The following is a 20,212-nucleotide window of genomic DNA, read 5'->3' on the forward strand; positions in this document are numbered from 1 at the left end:
TGCTGGAACAGTCTGGAATGGTGTACCAAACTCTGGTTTTGGCCATATGTACTAGTGTTTCACACTCCTTCCACAAAAAAAAAATAAGCTTTGGCTCATAGTATTATCTATTTTTACCTCATTTTTAACCTATTCTAGAATTACATTGGCTAAGCAAAACCACCTTTTTTTTTCTTTCTCATTTGATCCATCTAAAATTGCTATCCAACGTAAGTGAGCAGGTGAGGCACCTCTCTCAACAAGCAGGGAAATAAAGATTTGTTTTTAAATAGTAGCAAGAAATGGATGATTTATCAGAGGCATTTAAAAATGTTAATGGTGTAAAGACAGCTTGACAAATAAGGGATGATTATTCTCATCTCCACAGGCCAAAGTACAGCTGTGGCATCCTTCCAAGCAGCGCTCAAGATGTTTGATTTCTATTTTAGTTGATATTTGACAGAAAGGATTTTATTTTTGCATTATCTAGGGGAAGTGGAAATGAGTATTTGTTCTGTCCTTTTTTCTACTTGCTCTCCTTGGTAATCCTCCTCCCTTTTTATTAGTTCTGTTTGCAATGTTTTATTTACACATGGTCAGACACCTGAGAGCATTCAGGAGTTACAAATCTCCTGTAGTCAGTATTTTTCATTATTTTAAGGTGTGGTATCCCAAACACTGACCAACTGAACATTTGATGTTTAGTGTCTGGAATGTATAAATAAGAACACAGCTCAAGAGGACTGTAGCCAGACTGAAACTGAAACACATACTTGGGCTTCTCACATGAGGTTCTCTACAGCTCAACTTCCAAGTTCCAAAGTGATCCCCTAGTTCATTAAAAGTAAGGTAGGAACACCAGGAGTTAAGAAATCACCATAGTATGTTAGAAGAAAAGGCTTTGCACCAGAGGAATCCCAGGCCTGAATTTCACTTAACTAGGAATAAGAGTAGCATCCCTCGTTCCCTCCCCTGGCCATGTATTCGCTTGTCAATTGCTTCAATGAGCTCATCTGTCAGAAAACAAAACCACCAGAAAAACGTTCCATTGTACCTGTTTGTTCACCTGGTTCATTCTGCAGTCTCACCATCACTAGACCTCACATATGGGCGAGCAAGATGAAAATACCTGGATGGAGAGAGATGGAGAAGATTGAACTTTTCAGCATTAGCCCACAGTCATACTGAATTAGTTGTAACACAAAACTGCATTCTAAAGGCATGGTTCCATACAATGAGGCTAGGTTTCACTAGCTAACCCACAAGGAAATGAACACCCCCTCCCGAATCAAATATTCCTCAGTCTTGTTATTGAGTTGAAGTGGCTCACGGAAGCATATGGCAAGCACCAAGGAGGAGCTAAGCGAGGGTGACAATTTGCAGTTGGGAGATGAGGAGTCAGCAACATAGAATCACAATCGTAGAATCATAAAATGGTTTGAGTTGGAGGGGACCTTACAGACCACCTAGTTCCAACCCCCCTGCCCCGGGCAGGGCCCCCTTCCCCCAGCCCAGGGGGCTCCCAGCCCCGTCCAACCTGGCCTTGAACCCTTCCAGGGAGGGGGCAGCCACAGCTTCTCTCAGCACCCTGGGCCAGCACTTCACCACCCTCACAATAAAGATTTTTTTCCTTATATCTTATCTAAATCTACCCTCTTTCAGTTTAAAATGGTTATCTCTTATCCTATCACTATAATCCCCGACAAAGAGCCCCTCCCCATCTTTCCTGTAGACCCCCGCTGCCTCTCAGTGTTGGTGAACTATTAAATCAGCTCAGCTGCTCATGGATCTGTCTACAGGAATCAGTTTGCTCTGTAGATCATCATTTAAAAGCCCATTCTGGAAGAGACAAGACTCAACTGAACAGGATAAAATAAGATATTTTTGCTTGTGCTAACAGGTTCTTAATAATATATTGTATGCCATTGAAAAGATAATCTGAAATGAAAGAGCTCTGAAACGTCTCATAGTCTCTCTGTGGACAGAAGAATATGTTCATGGCCACGCAACCTAAAATGTTCTCAGACTACTGAAAAAAAATCAAGAACAATGCTTAGTTATTCAGGAGGGGCGTGAGCTTTAAAGAAGCAGATCTGGCTCAAAACCAACACAACTATGAAAAAAGTTTACTCAGGGGAAAGAAGGCCAAAAGCACTGAAGAACTGAGGAAACAGAGGAACCAACACTGGGGAAACAGAGGCTCTGTTGTTTTGTGTGGGTAAGTGTTTCAGAAGTCTATTCAGCAAATTGTCCACTCAGTCTTAAAGCAATGGGCCCACGGGGCAAGTTTGGGGCGTGAGCCCTTTTCACCCAGCCTTTCCCTTTGTCCTGAAGGAGAGGACCTCTCTGACATAGTCTGAATGACTTTCTGTGTCTTGGCACAGGCGGGCATTCCCTGATGCCTCTGGTCTCACCCTGTCCTCCCACGCAGAGCTGGGAGCACAAGTCAGTCTCTGCCCACGAGTCCGCACTTCCCAGCCACCGCTGCAACCCCAGGGCAAGGAGAGGGGACGGACCGGGCAGTAGAAGGCAAATAGATGTCCATGTTGCCTGGAAGAGGGGCAGCAGTTTGAGAAGTGGGGAAGAGAGGTGCCACTGCTCCAGGTGGTATTGGCCTGGTTGGGTGAGAGAAGTACTGCTGTCAAAAGGAAGGGAGGGAACGGGCTCCTGGGCGCAAGGAGAGGGCAAGATCAGCCGACAGGAACCTCCTAGAACCGATATTCACTCCTTGGCCTGTCAGCTTGGGTGTCCTCTTAATGCCACAAGCTTTTAGCTCTAGGGAAACTAGTATTACGGCCCTGAAATATATCAGAAGTACTTCGGGTCTAAATAATTCAGACGTCAAAATGAGTATGAGAAAGAAAATGATTTAGCAGAAGGATTGCTTTGTTTTCAAAGTTGCTATTTCTTTCTGTTTATGCACTCATACAGACACTCTAACAAATCAGTGAACTGGATGCACAACCAGACAGCATCACTGATTACATCTTTCCTTGAACAAAATCAGGGAAATACTGCGGGAGGCAGAAAGCAAGAAGCAAGCAAAAGTTTCTTAAAGGGCAGAACTATTTGATGAGATTTTATCTGCTATGTAGTTTAAAAAGAATTCCCAAACTATCTATAATCAGAACATTGAGGGTTGTTGCATATTGTAAGTGAATTTTAAGTAACTCCTGTTGGCAGAGTTATCTTCTCAGGGTTGCCAAATCTCACTGCTTTATCACAAATCTCATAATGCTGAATCGCTTATTTAAACCATAATTCAAAGAATCACTGACTAATGAGTTTCTTGCCTTTTTTAAGAAAAAATAAGTGTAAATTTCTCAGGGACATACTTATTGCAGAAGATAAAAAGATAACCAGAGTAAATACCAGAGGAGTCAGAGATGTTATCATTCATCTAGTGCCTTCTCTAATCAGGAGAGAAGAAAATTGCTGTTTGCTGGCAGGTTTTCCAGCTGCCTGCTGTCAGCAGAAGGACCTGGGGTCTGGGGACTCCCTGCTCTTCTGTGGAAGTGCTTGCCCTGGTTCTAAACCCTGGCCCCAGATTAGCTTTCTCTCCATGCTCCCTCATTTGCTCTCCACTCCGGCTTCCCTCTCAGTCTCTTCACATTACTGAAAAATTTTGTGAATATAAAAAATTCCACTGGCTTCACTGTGACCCCACCCAGCGCTAGAGGCCTGTTTACAGCACCAGCCCATATACAGCAACATCTGAAAAAAAAAAAAAAACCCACAGCATTTTTTAATTATAGCTCAACTGCTGGCAGGAACCGGGTGTGTGTGTGTAGAATTTGCATCTGTTACCTGCCCCGATCAAATAGCTGCAGAACTGCTTTTAGCCTCCACAGACACCCAGGTCTGCACACACAGCATCGGTGTGTCGGGCAGGTCACTGCTAGCTCCTGTCACAGGGCAGACAGCCCAGCTAAAAGCTCTTGGCTCTGACTAAAAGCCCGGGTTTTACATTTTCGGTACCAGTTACTTTCTTCAGCCATTAGTAAAGCACCGTTTCGCCCACCGACAGAAAGCACCTAGCAGATTTTTGGACAGCAGGACCCTCAAAAAACGGAGTTAAAAAAAACTTAAGATGTAATTCAAGTCACAAGCCCCTTATCTGCAGTTTGTTTACTGTGCCTTCAGCGTACATCTGCATCCCATTTACAGGCTTTTCTGTGGAAGTCGGGGGACTGGAAACGCCTTCCGCAGAGCTACAAACACAGCCCCTTGTGTAACGAACAACCCAGCCCTTCCAAACACGCATCTGGCCCCGCCGAGGCAGATGGGACCTCTTTTCCCCCTCCCACCCGCGGCTCCCCGCGACGAGAGCCGCTCCTCTCCCCGAGCCGCCCAGCCCTTCCTTCCCCTCTTCCCTCCTCCGCCTCACGGGAGCCATTTCCCCTCAGCGCCTTCCCGCCCCGCCCCGGGCTGCCGGGCCGCCCTTGCGCATGCGCCCGCCTCCGGCCGGCTGCAGCTCGCCGCTCCGCCGCCGGGGCCGGGGGGGGGTGGATGTTCTCGGTCGGGTCCGCGCCCGGGATCGTGATGGCGGCCGCGATCGGGGGAGGCGGGGAGCGGAGCAGCACCCGGGACCGGCTCCTGGCGGCGCTGGAGGATCTCGAGCTCTTGGCAAGGTACCGCGCTTTGCTTATCTTCCCCGCCCCCCCCCCCATACACACACACACTCCCCGCGCCCGGTGGGGGTGCGCCGTGGGGGGGGGGGGGTTTGAGGCTGCTCGGTGCTGTGGGAGCGCGGAGCCTCCGCTGACGGGGGCGGTGAGAGGAGCGGGTGTCCCCGGGGATCGGCTTGGCCCGACCCGATCCCTCTCGCAGCGGGGGCTCGGCCCGGCTCCGCGCGTTTTCCTGCCCCCCCGCCCCGGGCCGGCTCCGGCGGGCGAGGGGCTGGTGCTGTGGCGGGGGGGGCTCGGCCCGGCCCGGCCCGGCCCTGCGCGCCGCCCTCAGCCGGGTCGGGAAGCCTCGGCGGCGCCTTGTTTCCTATTTTCGGAGCAGAAAGAGAGCTTCCTTACTCTGCTGCATGCCTTTCTTTCTTGGTTGGCACCTGCATTTCCTGTGAAACGCAGCCACGCACCGATTTTTAGGCTCTTTATCATTCACTAAATTCACGCTGCAGTCACGAATTTGTAGATGGTAGTGCATGACTTAAGCCATTCTGGTCATTGCCTGTATTAGCGTTAAACTCGCTCAAAGCAGGCTGCAGAGCTCGTCTTTGGACGGATACCTTGTGGCTGGGCTGATAACCTTCATCCAAGTTGTCCACCATGTTGTGGAGACACAGCTGGCAGTGCAGTTAAACTGGTTCCTAATTATTTTCCTCCTCTCGGGGAGAACAGAAGCTTAGGAAAACTTTTTCAGAGGGAATAACCCATACGGTCTGGGTGGCTGACTCTGTATGATTACCACTTGGTAGGGCAAGGAAAATACATTGAAAATGTATTGGTCAGTTGCTCATGTTTCTGGTTAAGTTTTATTTTCAGTTTTACATTTTTATTGTGACATACAGGTTGCTGGAGAACATGTGTTTTTAGGGGAAAAAAGATACTTTAGATAAACGTTTTTCATTTTTTTAAATTTTGGAACTAATATGATGCCATAATTTATCCAGAGCAGCCCTCAGCAGCATTTCGTGAATCTTCTTGTTGGTCAGCAAAGCGTTGCAGCACTGTGGAGCTGGGCCTTTCTCAGTCAGGATAGTGATTTGGTGGTAGGGACAAAAATGAAGCAACATGTCTAATCTGTAGCCGATGTATAGTTTTGAATCTGTCTCTGTGCATTATCAGGCTAACAGAGGACAGAATTACAACTCTCCATGACATCAGCCTTGATGGTGGTAGTTGACCTACTTACAACAGATTTTATTTGCTACTGCTCAGTGTTGGTCAGGTAGAAGAGAGTGATAATGCCGAGTTTCTTTATTCTCTAATCGTTTTAAATCATGTTAGTGTTCAGGAGTGACCAAGAGACGTAGACCAAGGTGCTGTTTAGAGATTAACTGGTGAGGAGCTTTTTCAGACATTTCGAAAAGTGCATTTTAAGATTCTGGCCCCACCGCTGTATTAGGCATATGCCCCACTGAGCTGCCTCACTGGAACAAGCAAAGAATAGGTACTGCTCCAAGGACAGTGTCTTCAGATAGTTACTCATGTATAGCATTAAACTGCCACCCGTAGCCTTAGAAGCCAAACAAGTTTGCTGAATTTACAGAAAATGCCTTTTTGCATTATAGTCTTGTTGCTTAGAGAGTTCCCTCTGAGGCTCATCTCAGAGGGGTGGCATAGTGAATGGGTACCTGGAAGTGTGATCTAGAGGTTTGTGGGACAAGCACTTCTAACCTAGCACCAGAATATTATTAGTTTTCAGGTATTTTTGTGTGTTTGATATACAACTAATATACCACTGTGGAAATACTTGTTGTTGTAAGAGTAGTTTCACAATAAACTCTTCAGGTGTTTGAAAGCGTGAACTTAATTGGTCTTTAAACCCAAGCGTGAAATTTGCTCTGTTGGGAAAAAAATGGGGGGAAAGTCTTCTGTTATTTTTACTTCTCTACAACTTTCATGCCCACAAACAAGGGCAGTAGAAGTAGGGTATGAATGCATTTCATTGTGCTGTTTCTTCTCTCAGGTCTTACGTAGTTTGGCAGGGACTTAGCACATTTCATGAGTACAAATACAAGAGCTCTTCATGAGCTCAAAGAACAAAGAAGAAAATGTGCTCCAATCATGAGACTATTCAAAGAATTACTCTAAGTTGAGAAATCCCTGCCAGCACCGTACTATAAAACTATAAAATACTCAAGTCCATGAATACTTTTGTAATGATATCAGTACTCTGACAATTTTGGTATGACTTGATGACTTCATTTACAAATAAAGCCCTAGAATATTGTGCAAACATAGTTTTCCTTTCAGGGAACTGATTGAAATTTTGGCAATTTCAAGAAACCAGAAGCTTCCACAACCGGGAGAGGAGAGCCAGGTAAGATGACTTTCTAAGCTGCATTTCTCTGAGTAAGCACAATGCTTCTTGGATTTTTCTGGCTTTTTCTGGTTTATGCTCAGGCTAATGCTGATGATGAGGTTTTGGCCCCACTACAAAGGCATTCTTCATCCTCATGTTGCTGTTTGTTTGTTCATTTGTTGTATGCTTCATAGGCTGTTTTTGCAAATAGAGGAGGAAATTTTGTTTTAGTTTTCATGCAAACAGAACTACTGCTATGGATGTCAGTTGCTCTTCTTTGCAGGTTGAGAGTGTGTTGTTACTCTAGCTAAATTAAAAGTTCTGTAAAACTCGTTCAATAGATCCTGGAACTGCTGATTCAGAGGGATGCAGAATTTCAAGAGCTAATGAAGTTGGCAGTTGATCAGGGGAAAATCCATCATGAAATGCAGCTTTTAGAAAAGGTAGTAGAAAAGAGGGATAATGATATTCAGCAGCTGCAGAAACAACTAAAAGAAGCAGAGCACATACTGGTAAGTTCATAATGATGTGTTTGCTTTTGAGCATCTAGTTGTGAAAAAGGTGGTTCTGGAGAAAGTGGTGGTGTGTTAGTTTGAGAAGATTTAAATATTTAAAACTTTGTAAGAGTTTAGTGGTTTGTTGGTTTGTGTTTTTTTTTTTTTTCAGTAGTCAAATACTGTTTATTATGGTATTCAGTTTTGTTTTATAATGCTAATTTTCTTCATCTTTATTTCTGTATATTTTGAAAGTGTTTACTTTCTCTTTTAAACTGCAATTACATGCAATGGTTTACTCACAGAGCTGACATTATGTAGAAGTTTACAAATTAAAGATGCATTGAAGGTTTGGTTTAGTTTCTTTGTTGTTTTTTTTACAACTAGGCAACAGCTGTTTATCAAGCAAAGGAAAAGCTGAAGTCAATTGAAAAGGCAAGAAAAGGTGAGTCCATGATTGTACGTACTACATAAATGCAGTTGTAAAGAGAATTGCCAGTGAGCTCAAGTTTGTTTTTTGTTTTTTAATTCTACCATCACAGATTTCAGATGCTTTACGTGTAATCAAATTTCCGTTTCATTACGAACTTATAACCATTTTCTCATAATAAAGGCAGGAATGAATTATGTTTTGTGGCAAACATCTTAATATTAACTTGAATTTGCGTCTCAGCATTCTTCTTGAACTGATAATAGTCTGATTACCTAAGTGTCTCACCAAGTAGCATCAGTAGGTCTACTGAGGAAAGAGAGAATGTCCATGTACACATGTATTGTATTTGAAAGACTGACTAGCTGGTGATACTGGTTTGCATTTGTAGCAATTCCTGCCGCTCTGTGGCACTTACCAAGCTAAACTGACTTTTTTTTTCTTTTTTGTGGGAGGCATTTTCTTATTTGTTTTTTTTGTTTGTTTGTTTGTTGTTTTTGTTTTTACAGTGTCTTTTATCATTTTGTTATACTTCTTTCACCTAAATATCAAGGAATTTCATAAAGTTTCTATTACCGTAATACAGACAGATATTTAGAAGGGCTGCTGCATGTATACAATTTCTAAACAAACAAAAAAATTATTTACTGCAGAAAATCCCATAGTAAAGCAGGTGCTGAAATTTTCTTACAAATTGTTCTTGTCAAGGAGACTGCTTAAGAGATTGTTGTGTGTTTTTCACAAGGTTGAAGAACTGTTGACATTGAAGGTGCACTGAACTCATGGCTATAAAATCAGTTCACTGTGAAGCTTGTCCTTACATAGTCTTAAGAATCCTCTAAGCAGTTATTGCATTTGAAGCATGCTCTTAATATTTGATAAAATTACATTCCCAGTCTTTTAGATATTAGTGTCCGTTATTCTGAAATAATTGAATGATGCAATCTCTTGAGAATATAGTAACTTTTCTTCTGTTCTTTCAGGTGCCATTTCCTCTGAAGAAATAATTAAGTATGCCCATAGGATCAGTGCTAGCAATGCTGTTTGTGCCCCTCTGACGTGGGTACCAGGTAACTGTCAAGTTTATGACAATACATTTTTTTATAATAAAGCATGATCAGTATCTGGTCTTATAATGCTGTTATACAGTGAAAAACACTGGGATTTATTAGAGTAACATGTTTTCAGATGTTATAGCTAACACTTCCAACAAAAATGGATATCCAGAGTCCTGTAGACTTTATGTGTACCTCTTCAGAAAGCTGTGAAACTGCATGCTTCCATTAACTGACTGGCCTTCCCTGATCTCCTTTGCTTGCTGCTTTTCCCTGAATGTTGGCCCCAATTATAAGTTAAAGCCAAGTATGTTAAAGGCTTTTCCACGTTCTCCTGCCCCTTATAATGTTATTTTCAGAGGATATTAGTAAACAGGGGAGTCAGAAGCAGGGCTTTCATTATGTCAGCTTTCAATTTTGGTAAATATCCTCCTTGTCCAAAATGAGAATGTGTTTTTTTTCCAGTTTTGCTCTTGCTGCTTAGCTGTGAAGTAGCATGGAGAGCAAAGTTATCTTCTAAACATGTTTGTTTTGGTTTGGTTTTTAATGTGCTTTTCCTGTCAAGTTTAAATGAACAAAGAAAGTCTTAGGTGAAAGACACAGACTTGGATTTTAACAAAAGAGGTGTGATGATCATTGCTGATCCAAGCTATCAGTGTGTGGGATTTTTTGCTCGGGAAATGTGCGTGCATGCCTGCAGGGCTACGATCTTATTGACGTCACGGAGACATGGTGGGATGACTCCTATGACAGAAGTGGTGGAATGGAAGGATACAGGCTCTTTTTGAAGGACAGGCAGGGGAGACAAGGAGGGGGTGTCGCCCTCTATGTCAATGACCAGCTGGAGTGCAGGGAGCTCTGCCTGAGGATGGGCGAGGAACTGACCAAGAGCTTATGGGTCAGGATTAAAGGGAGGTCAGGGACAGGTGATGTTATAGTGGGGGTCTGCTACAGGCCTCACAGCCAGGAAGACGGAGCAGATGAGGCCCTCTATAGACAGATAGGAGCAGCCTCATGTTCACACACCCTGGTCCTCACTGGGGCCTTCAACCACCCCAATATCTGTTGGAGGCACAACACAGCAGGGCATAAGAAATCCAGGAGGTCCCTGGAACGCGTTGGTGATAACGTCCTTCTCCAAGTGATAGAGCAGCCAACGAGGAGAGGGGCTGTGCTGCACCTTGTTCTTACCAACAGGGAGGGGCTGGTGGGGAGTGTGAAGCTCAAGGGCAGCCTTGGCTGCAGCAACCGCGAAATGGTGGAGTTCAGGATCCTCAGGGCAGTGAGGAGGGCACACAGCAAGCTCGCTGCCTTGGACTTCAGGAGAGCAGATTTTGGCCTCTTCAGGGATCTTCATGGTAGAGTACCATGGGGTAAAGCCCTGGAGGGAAGAGGGGCCGAAGAAGGCTGGTTAATATTCAAGGATCCATGGCAAAGGGTTGGAACTAGATGATTTTTAAGGTCCCTTCCAACCCAAACCATTCTATGATTCTATGAAACTAGGTGCCGAAGAAAAAGTTAATGTCTGCAAGACAATTGTTAAACATTTAAAAACATTCCGTTGCCTTTTTTTTTTTTTTTTTTCTTAAAGGGGATCCACGTAGGCCATATCCTACAGATCTGGAAATGAGGAGTGGTCTCTTGGGTCAGATGAACAACCCATCCACCAATGGAGTTAATGGACACTTGCCAGGGGATGCACTTGCAGCGGGCAGACTGCCAGGTAAGAGAAACTCAGTTTTGGTTTGCTTTTCTTTATTCATTGTACGGTCATAGGAATTACACATATCCCTTAGCAAAAGAAACTCAGAGTTAAAATATTGAAAATTATGGCTAACGTTGTTCCCTAGCAGTGAAGATGTAATAAATAAAATTAACAATTAGAAATTGGATAATTTTATTTCATGCTAAATCATACTGTAGACACTACAGCGAAGTCAGTATAATCAAAACTCCTTTAGTTACCCTTCAATTCACTTATTTTAAACTGCTGTAAAATAAGTGGTACCAAATCATATCACAAAGAAGCATTTTCAAAGCAAACTTTTCTTAGCTGTGATGAAAGTATGGAATTAGGAAAGCTGTATTTGGAAGAAAAGAGGTGTATTGTATTCCCTACCTTACTTTAAGTCTACTCTCTGTATGGCAAGACTTGCTTAGAAGTTCTGCATTGAAAAGACATTGCAAAGGACAACTGGTGAGGTGGTACCTTGAGCGCAGGAATCAAACTTTAATTGCTTAGTGAAATGGGCACCTGCATTGACTTTAGTGGGATTCATTTATTCATGCTAAAATAGAATTTAGCAGTAAATTACAGTAACTGAATCAAGAATGTAGTGATTTGGTGCCTGTGCAGCGTTAATCTACCATGTCTAGACTAGATTGTGGAAAAATTCTTAGTTTGGATTCATAGGAGATCTGTAACAGTTTTTAATGTGTTAAGCCATTTGCAGGTGTTACAGAAAGCTTGTTTTCAAAAATTTTACTGAATATATTAAAAAACCCCTGTCTCACTACTCCATTGGAGAAATAGTAAAATTGGATTTTGTTTTTTTTGATCATCTGTCTAGTTCTCAATCATCTTGCTTTCTAAACCTCTGGCCTTGGATAAAATGGGTCAGTGAGCTGAATAGGAGTGGGACCCTGATATCTGTCCATAGCAACTCACCAGGGAGATGCTGAGAATGGGCCCATCTGTCTTCTGTTCTTTTGAAATATGGTCAGGGGAGAAGTTGTATCTTCCTCATGGAGTTTGAGCATTTATTTGCATAAGTTTTGGTGGAGCCCATTCTGGCTGGCTCCTCTGCTTTAGGGGGGATGCAGACTTGCTCCTTTTGAGTGCTGTTTCTGTAAGAACTGAAAGCCCACTCTTCAGGACTTTTCCTTGAGAAGCTGGAAAACATGGGATTTAAACTCAAGTAAAGTTGGTAATTGAATCTGGGTCTCCTATGTCGGGGGAAATCCTCTAATTACTAGACTGTCAAGGAAGAAGGAAACATCAAAACTTCATTTAAAAGAAAGTAGAGCCTGCCCCAGCATTTTGTGTAGGGATGCTGAATCTATTGGGTGTGTGGAGGCATGTGCTGAGAATGGTAATTACAGGATCTAGTCTTTTTAGAGACTTCTGCAGAGAGATGTCCAGTTACTGAGTCCTTACTGAGTCTGCAAGCCAGTCACTGGGCTGCTCTGTAGCCTCAAAACTTTGAGGCTGCTTAGTAGGCACGTTCGACCTGGTTTAATGGTGAACTGGTTCCAGCATTGAAGCATGGCCACAGTGTGTGAAACACTGGCTTATATTCCTAGCTGGTTCAAATAAAGTTGATTGACCTCACCGCAGCTGGGATGAGACCACCTGGTACTATTGTTGGTCTTCCTCAAGTGGGCACGGAACTGGCATAAAGGCTGCATTTTGTCCTTGCATCTGCCAGTGGGTCGGATTTGTACAGCTACGTAATGCATCTGGGGTTAGAGGATTGTGGATGTCGTTCATATGTGGAGCCTCAGGTGTCTGCAGACTTAAAGATCAGAAGCTACTACGTGTGTGGAGTCGGTGTGCTTCTGAATCCAGCAGTGCCTGAGTGACAGTAAGTCTACCTTCTATGACCTACTGCTTAGACAGTGCCCCCTCTTTCTGTACTCAGAGTCCCACATATGTGGCCTTCTGTTCACTCCTGACTCTGCCTAATTATTTTTAATTTTTGCTGTAAGTGGGAGATAGCTGGTTTATTCTGTGGGATAGACTTAGCTACGGTGCCTGGTAATAACTGGAGACCTGAGGCACAGCAGTAGGAGCATAAATTGAAAGGAAGGGAGCAGAAATGGCATGGAGATGTGTACTGCAGCTTTGAAATGGGAGCCATTTTGGGGACGAGAGAGGGGGAGACTGAGAAATGTTGTGTGGGGAGAGTAGGTTGGTAGAGAGTACAGCATGGGGTGGCTTTCGAAGTAGGAAGAGAACGGTGAGAGCTGAGAGACGTCAGAGGCAACTGGGGCTGGCCTGGCTGGAGTACAGTGGGGCATTCCCACCTCTCAAGTATCTGTCTGTGGCCCTGGTTTTGTAGTAGGAAGCTCTTCTCCTTTGCACTTGATGCACCGTATTTGCTGTTGGAAAAATGCTAACCAAGGTGTTTCAGCCAAATTTGAATAAAACGTTTTAGTCTGAATTTCTATGGTCTGCCTTAAGTATTTCTTTGATCTAATATTTTCATCTGTTTTTGCATACTGACAGAGGGTGTCCATTTTCATTACTGCCAGTGGTTGTGAATGTTAAGTCAGTTCAAACTGTGCTTTGAAGGTAAAAAGCTCTGTATGAATATATAGTGTTTCAAAGTGGTAATGAGAGATCAAGAGCCACCTACATGAATGGACCTCGTTGGCAGAGTAGCCTTTTACAGTGATAGAATGGCTCCATCATGAGATGTTTTCCAGCTGTTACTGGAGGGTTTGATCTGTCCAAAACTCAGTAAGGATTTTAAGATTCGTTTAATTTTAAATCGGAATTCTGGTTGAACTGTCTTTTTGAATTTGTTGATATACAAAGCTGATAGTTTGATTATGCCCCTTTTTTCCAGATGTGCTCGCTCCTCAGTATCCTTGGCAGTCAAGTGATATGTCAATGAACATGCTACCTCCTAATCATAGTAATGACTTCATGTTGGAGCCTCCAGGACACAATAAAGAGAATGAAGATGATGTAGAAGTTATGTCAACAGACTCCTCAAGCAGCAGCAGTGACTCAGACTAGGTACAGGAGGGACAGTATCCCTAGTAGACCTTTCCTGTGGTGAAGGTAGGTTGGATGCTGTCCGTCACAAACTGCGATACCCTTTTGTTATGCTGGCGGCCCTGTGTAGGGAGAAGATAATAGCTGGCTCAGAAGTAGGGTGACACATAAAACATGGACTTCAGAATTATTATTTTTTTTTTTTTTTCCATTAGACGTTCAAGTAAAATTACTGGGAGCTTTCTGCTGGAGGAGAGATGTCAGATTTCCAGTGATTATGTAAATGTGTGAATGTGTATGTTCACAAGACATGCGCGTGTGCATACATATATTTACTATACATTTAGATGACAAAAGTTCCTGGGAAAAAAGGTGTAAGGGGAATCCCCTCGTACTGTAGTAACTTCACTCTTTTGATGATAGCCTTTTCTACGGCACAGAAATGAGACATGAAATTTGTAATTTTAATATCTTTGTTACTGCCTAAATCCATGTTCTTGATCATCTTTGTGTGTGCTGAGAACAAAAATACGGCAATAAGGTGTAAAGTTTGTAATTATTGTAATATATAATGAATTTGTCATAAATAAACTCAGCTTTGATGTAACTACATTTCATTTTGCAAACCGAAATCCGAGATGAGTTATTATGTAACTTAAATACTCAGCACGTTTTATCCCAGTATGTGGTTGGATTCTGATTGACTTTCAGAAGTTTGTACTCCATTTTCTCATTTGCAAAATGCCAAGTCAGTATTAGAAGCAGCTGAGGAGTCAGGAACTGAAAGTTTGTCTTTCTCCGCTGAGCTTTATCAGGTACACACATGACTGGGCAGACCCTGAGGCAGTGATGTAGAGTGCTGGTTCACAAGATTTTCACCAGTACTTTGGTTAAGCATCCTGGGACCCTGGAGATGACGCGCTTTGGGGCACGCTGCAGGTTCAGCTCCTTTCAGTTCAGAGTGCTCACAGATTCTTTATTCTTGTCACCTCTAATTTTTTCAGTTCTTTGAACCTGCTCTAATCTGCTTACTTTAGCAGTTGCATTTCCTGCCTCAGCTACAATGTTCTTTCATCTTCCCAAGGCACTTCCCTTGGCTTTCCTTTCCTTGGTCTGTTTTGCTTAAGGAATCATTTCGATAGGTACTTTTCTCTGTAGTTTTCTGATTTGATCAGAGGGTTACTTATGTGAACTGTTGCTTTTGGCCATTACAGGTTTCTGTCCTACAATGAGGCTTCCTGAAGCACAGATCACAATTCTCTCCACTTTTCCATTTTGTAGATACTTTGCAGAAAGGAGGTAACTGATGACAGTTCTGCCCACTGTTCACCTACATAATAGATTTACCTATTCAGCAAAAGTACCAAAAATCAAAGTACACTTAACCTTTAGTTGAAAGGACAGAGCCTTAGCAGCTTAAAAACTACTGAGAATCAAATTTTGGAGGGTGGGGAAGGGGGAAGTACAAGTGTATGACACACACTCAACAAGTTATTTAAGGTAGTTGAAGATTAATTGACAGTTGATGGCAGTAATGCACTGTAGTAATTTAATTGGTCCACTTAGAAAGGATACAGAAACCCTGACATATGGAGGTACTGTTTGTGTCCTCATTTCAGTAGCTACTTGTATATTTACAACAGACAGAATGAATATAACCATTAATAGTAACAAAATATTTATTGCATGACAAGCCATTTTACAGTGACCTTGGTTTTCCTATCAGGGTCTAGGTGCCTTCTAAAATTTAAAATTGCACTAAGTCATTTCAATATTATTTTTCTTTTTTCATTATTCTATGGGACAGATGGGCAGGACATCTGTCAACTCTTCTTACAGCCTCTTTGTTGACAGCTGAATGGAATAATTTTCAGTGTATATAAAGTGGCTTTCAGGAAGAAAATCTCCACTTTTGAATAGAAAAAATAAGCTTTCTACAAAGATACACTAGTAAGGCATTTTCAGTGATATTTCCAATTTCAAAACTGCTTTATAACATTATCTTCTTTCTTCACTTCAGAGAAAGAATGTCTGTCCTAAGGGAAGTTGCACATAGTTAATACTTCAAATTCTAAGCAGGAGGCTTGTGATCATCAGTAGCATCCTTATAGCTCATGTCGCTCTGTCTGTTTCTCGGCAAAAAAGAGCCACCTCCATTTAAGAAAATGTATATGCAAAGTAAGGAGTTAATTTCTTTTAAGAACTGACAAGTCCATTTCAGACAATTTTAATCTTTCAGTATTGTGCTTATGTTTTATTTAAAAGAAGCTAAAGGTGTCTCAGAACGTTCTGTACATGGGGCGTATCTAAAGGAAATAGGCAAAAACTGTGTTTTAAAAGAACCCTGAAGAGGAAAAAAAAATGAGCCTGTAAGTTATTTTTTAAAAGTCATATCCTAAAATTAATTGCTGATGTCCCAGTGACTACAGCTGGAAAAGAATAAAATTTGGTAACAGATTCTAGAAAAAATAAAAATTTAAACCTATTTTTTTTGCATGTATCTCTGTACCGTGATTTCATTAAATCATTTAGTCACATTAAACTGAAAATTAACAATTATATCAAATCCCAGTAGCCACACAGAATTATACCCATCTGTGCTAACACTTACAACCATCTTTAGCCAAAAAGCGTGGCTGTCTGCTGTTGAACTACACCTATAAATTAGGTTAGTTTGTACAATGTTTCTGGTGTCAGCCTAGTAGAAGACTGCAGGCACCTCTCCATTAAACTGTTAAGAGTTTAGTAACACGATCAGGAATTAAGATCAACTGCAGAGATCTAAAACACTTCTGCAGATAAATTCTAACGTAACCAAGACTACAAACAGAACTCGGTAATGAAAGGGGGTGGTAAGAAGAATCAAGAAATTTTAATTCCCTACAACAAGCCACTGCAACCGTTTCATGATACCCGTATTTTCAAGTATATACTACTGTCTGCAGGAGAATGAGGCGGCATTGTCTGTAAAATGTGACTTTTGTTCATGATGATAGCTTAACTGAAGCTACGAGACAAGGCTATGGTTAAAAATTGGTCCAAGATTTATAAATGCAGGAAAGCAGAATGATGTACAAAGTAGTTTTACACAGAAGCAGGACAGTGGTTTAAACAAAACAGTTTCTCTTGGGCCTGATGCTGCAACTATCTCCAAGTGAGTAAACTTCTCTGACTAGTTCTGACCTCCAAAGGGCTATTTAAAGATTAACCAGATAAACCACTATGAGTTTTCTATAAAAGAAAACATTAATTGTTAACCACTAGAGCAAGAAATAACTCTGGAACAAGAGACAACCGTCATGTGAAATATGGTAAAAGCACTGAAATATTTGGCATCATTTTGGGTGTGGGAAGGGTAGTAATTTCACATGGGCAGCATGAGCATGACATATCCTTTTTTACACCGAAAAAGCAGGTCAGTCCTTCGCTTTGTTACATAACGTACAATTAGTTTTTACGCTAGTTGGTGACTTCCCGTGTACCCTTTCAGATGATCGAGCTCTTCGGTAAAGGGATTGTAACCCTGCTCTCTTAAACAGCGCAAGGCCCAGAACAGTTGATCTGCTGGAGGAAATTCATCCCATTTAACCCATTCCCAACCTGTAGGGGAAAAAAAAAAGAAATTAAACCCCCCCCCAAAAAAAACCTCGAGTATAAAATTAATCACGTAGCAATTCTGCCTGTTCAAGTCTGGATGGATTGTGCAAAAACTCCCAACTCAAGTTCCCAGCCGCACGCAGCCACTTCATCGCTTTCCTCCCGCCAAGTCCCGACCCCACCGGCCACCCGTGTTTTCACAGAACACGCGTACCCGCAGCCTGACCTCATCTGTGGCGAAGTGTGGCGCGACAAAGGGAAACACAAAGCCCGCGAAGCTAAAACGCGCTCGGACGCGCCTTTCGACACGGCCGAGGAAAGGGACCGACCCGCCATCGCCGCGCGCGCGCGCCCCCTCACCCTCGTTTTTCTCCGGCTCGCGGTTGCGCGGCTCCGCCTCCCCCTTCATGAGGACGGTAACGTAGTGGTAGCGCGCGGCGGCGCAGGCCGCGTTGACGGCGGACGCGAAGCGCACGTTGCGCAGCGGCAGCGCCGCCTCCTCCAGCGTCTCGCGGGCGGCGCAGTCCGCCAGGCTCTCCCTGTGTGTGTGGGGGGGCACGGCCGCCTCAGCCGCGGGGAGCGGCGGCGCCGGGGGAGGCAGCCGGTTCCCCGCGCCGCCGGGCGGGAGGGAAGGAGGGAGGAAGGGGGGGGTAGGGGGTTGTCCTACCCGAACTCCAGGTGTCCTCCAGGGAGCTGGTAGGTACCGGCCCCCACCGGGCCTTTCCTCTTGCCCAGGAGGACGCAGCTGGGGTGCGCGGCGCTGGTGACCACCACCCCCACGCCGATCCCCGGCCGCGGGGGCTGCGCCGCTTCCCCCATGGCGGCGGCCTCCCTCCCTGTCCCTCCCTCAGGCGCGGGGGGGGGGCGGCTCCTCCCATCGGGCCGTTGCCGCGGGGGGGTGGTGGTGGTGGGACCTGCGCGAGGTGCGCGCGCGCGCGCCGCCGGGTGGTGACGCCGCGCCGGGGCGGGGCCTGTGGCTGAGGGGGATGAGGGCGCCCCGTTGGTCAGGGCGACCGCCTCGTATTGTTGCAGTTACCTTAATGAAACAGTTGGAATCCTAGAATATTATTTTGATTTTAGTTTAAAAGTATGATTTTGATTTAACATGAAGCTACAGTAGCTCTGAAAATATAAAGTACACTAAGGCCCTTAGGATTAAGCAACTAATAAGCTGTGTGCTTTGAACATTATAAGAATCGTCATGGGCTCTGAATTAACGTAATGGGTACTGGTTATGGATCTTGACTTGAAACAATAGGTACCTGAGGAAAACTGGTTTGGTTGGAAAGATTGGGCAAGGGAGAGGTGAACATTAACCAAAGGTGGAATGAGCATGCGCAAGGATGGAGTTCAATCAAGCGGACACAGTGATGAAGACTATCAACGACCACCAGAGACCCCCATCCAGTATAACCACGCATGCGTTGGAGACATTTGCATATGATAATAATTTCCAAGAAACAACATGAATATGCTAATCATTGCCCTCCCCCCATTCTATTTAAATCAATTAGTGAGGATGACCAATGATTTCTGTAGAATAGGAATATAGGTAGGGAGAAGTAACTAAAAGCCAATCATTATAAAGGTCAGCTTAAACGTTATGGAATTATTGATCTTATGTAACTATGACTCTGCTGAAAAAGTGTATAAATATGTTGTGCTTTGTACCTATCGACGAACACGTCTTTGGCGGAGTTATCCCCCGTGTTCCCCAGCGCTGGAATGAAGAAGTGCCTGCTTATCTGCTGTGTGTAGATAAGTTCTATTCGCGATTGCGACCGCTAACAGTATTATTTTCTTCATTTCACTGGCGTAGTCAACTGCTAGGCGGAGCTAAAATGTTTCGAAGCAAGGCAGCTTCTCCCCTGGTCAAATTTAGGTAGACCTTAACCGTTAAGTTCCCCGAGTCCCCCTGGCAGCAGGAGCCCAGGGCGCCATTGTCAAGCACCGGGGAGTTAGTTTGGAGCATCCGAAGAACGGATGAGCTCACTCCATGGCCGTATGTGGGCGAAGGAAACCCAAAATTCAATCAGCAGACACTGCACGACCACCCGAGGAGGAAAAGACCCTAACCCTAATTTTACGACGCATGCTCAGACATATACATAAGTTCCAGGGAATCTTATGTATATGTAATTAGTTTTTGGAAATCTGCTGAATGTGTATAACCTCGCAGCATATTTTCTCTATTTTTACCTGTCCGTTGGAGCACTGGTGGTGGAGTGATCCCCAGCGTGGCTAATAATACCTGCTTAACGGTTATTTTGGACTCTTAACTGTTGAGTGAATTTCTGTGTTTCAGCCGCTGGGGGGAACCGGCGTGGCTCTCCTCCACCGGGTAAATAATCGTAGCTGGAGTGCTGAGGGAGGCCCGACCCGGTATTTGATCACTCTGCTCGTCGTGGCTGTCAGTAGTAGGAGTGGAAGAGCTGTCACCTGCGAGGAAAGTGGGGAGCTTCCCAGGCAGCCTGGTGTGAGGGGGAGAGAGCCTGCCTGCATGGCGAAATGGCTTCCCATTTTGTACTTCTGTTTGAGGGGTTTTAGGCCTCTCGGTACAAAGGGAGTAGTGAGGTCGCTGAGAATTGGAAAAGCATTTGTGCAAGCGAGGGGCACCTGAAAACAGACGATGGAACTCAGTTCCTTGGAGGTCAGGGTGCTAGGTGGTCTCTGACTGCAGATTTGTTCACAACTTTAAAAGTGGCCCTTCTTAGGTTAGCCCACAGTTTCTGCTAGGTGAAGAAGAGTCTGACTCTGGAGAGTCGCTTAAAAAGAAACTACAAATTGAGCCAAGAGGAGCTCCAGCGGGAGACTAACAGTTCCTAACTGATGAAGAAGAAATCAAAATTTCTGCTAACAACTGTTTACCTTCATTTTCACATTTTTAAAGTTGTAGAAATAAGAAGAATATAAGATAAAAACTTTAATATTCCTTATAAGCAACTGTAAAGTTTGTCAG

The 20,212-nt window shown here is 43.8% G+C and overlaps 2 protein-coding genes across 3 annotated transcripts; one reads left to right on the plus strand and one right to left on the minus strand.

Moving 5' to 3' along the window:
• The first annotated feature begins 4,447 nt into the window (after positions 1-4,447).
• Positions 4,448-14,288, plus strand: MED4 (mediator complex subunit 4). 2 transcript variants are annotated; one of them, XM_042806169.1, is made up of 8 exons: positions 4,484-4,610; positions 6,906-6,972; positions 7,296-7,466; positions 7,836-7,893; positions 8,862-8,948; positions 10,525-10,656; positions 13,505-13,722; positions 13,872-14,288. In XM_042806169.1, the coding sequence occupies exons 1-7, from the start codon at positions 4,489-4,491 to the stop codon at positions 13,675-13,677; spliced, it is 810 nt and encodes a 269-aa protein (XP_042662103.1). In that variant the 5' UTR covers positions 4,484-4,488; the 3' UTR covers positions 13,678-13,722; positions 13,872-14,288. The 2 variants fall into 2 exon arrangements, with proteins under 2 accessions (XP_042662102.1, XP_042662103.1); XM_042806168.1 differs by having other exon boundaries at positions 4,448-4,610; positions 13,505-14,288.
• Positions 14,289-15,317: 1,029 nt separating this feature from the next.
• Positions 15,318-18,161, minus strand: NUDT15 (nudix hydrolase 15). The gene is made up of 3 exons (XM_042806172.1): positions 17,921-18,161; positions 17,614-17,792; positions 15,318-17,256 (listed from the first exon to the last, which is right to left on the minus strand). Exons 1-3 carry the CDS (start codon positions 18,070-18,072, stop codon positions 17,111-17,113), a joined length of 477 nt encoding a protein of 158 aa, XP_042662106.1. The 5' UTR covers positions 18,073-18,161; the 3' UTR covers positions 15,318-17,110.
• Between the last annotated feature and the right edge of the window lie 2,051 nt (positions 18,162-20,212).

The sequence above is a fragment of the Tyto alba genome, unplaced genomic scaffold, assembly GCF_018691265.1.
Source record: "Tyto alba isolate M040663 unplaced genomic scaffold, T.alba_DEE_v4.0 Super-Scaffold_45, whole genome shotgun sequence".
Classification (NCBI taxonomy): Eukaryota; Metazoa; Chordata; class Aves; order Strigiformes; family Tytonidae; genus Tyto; species Tyto alba.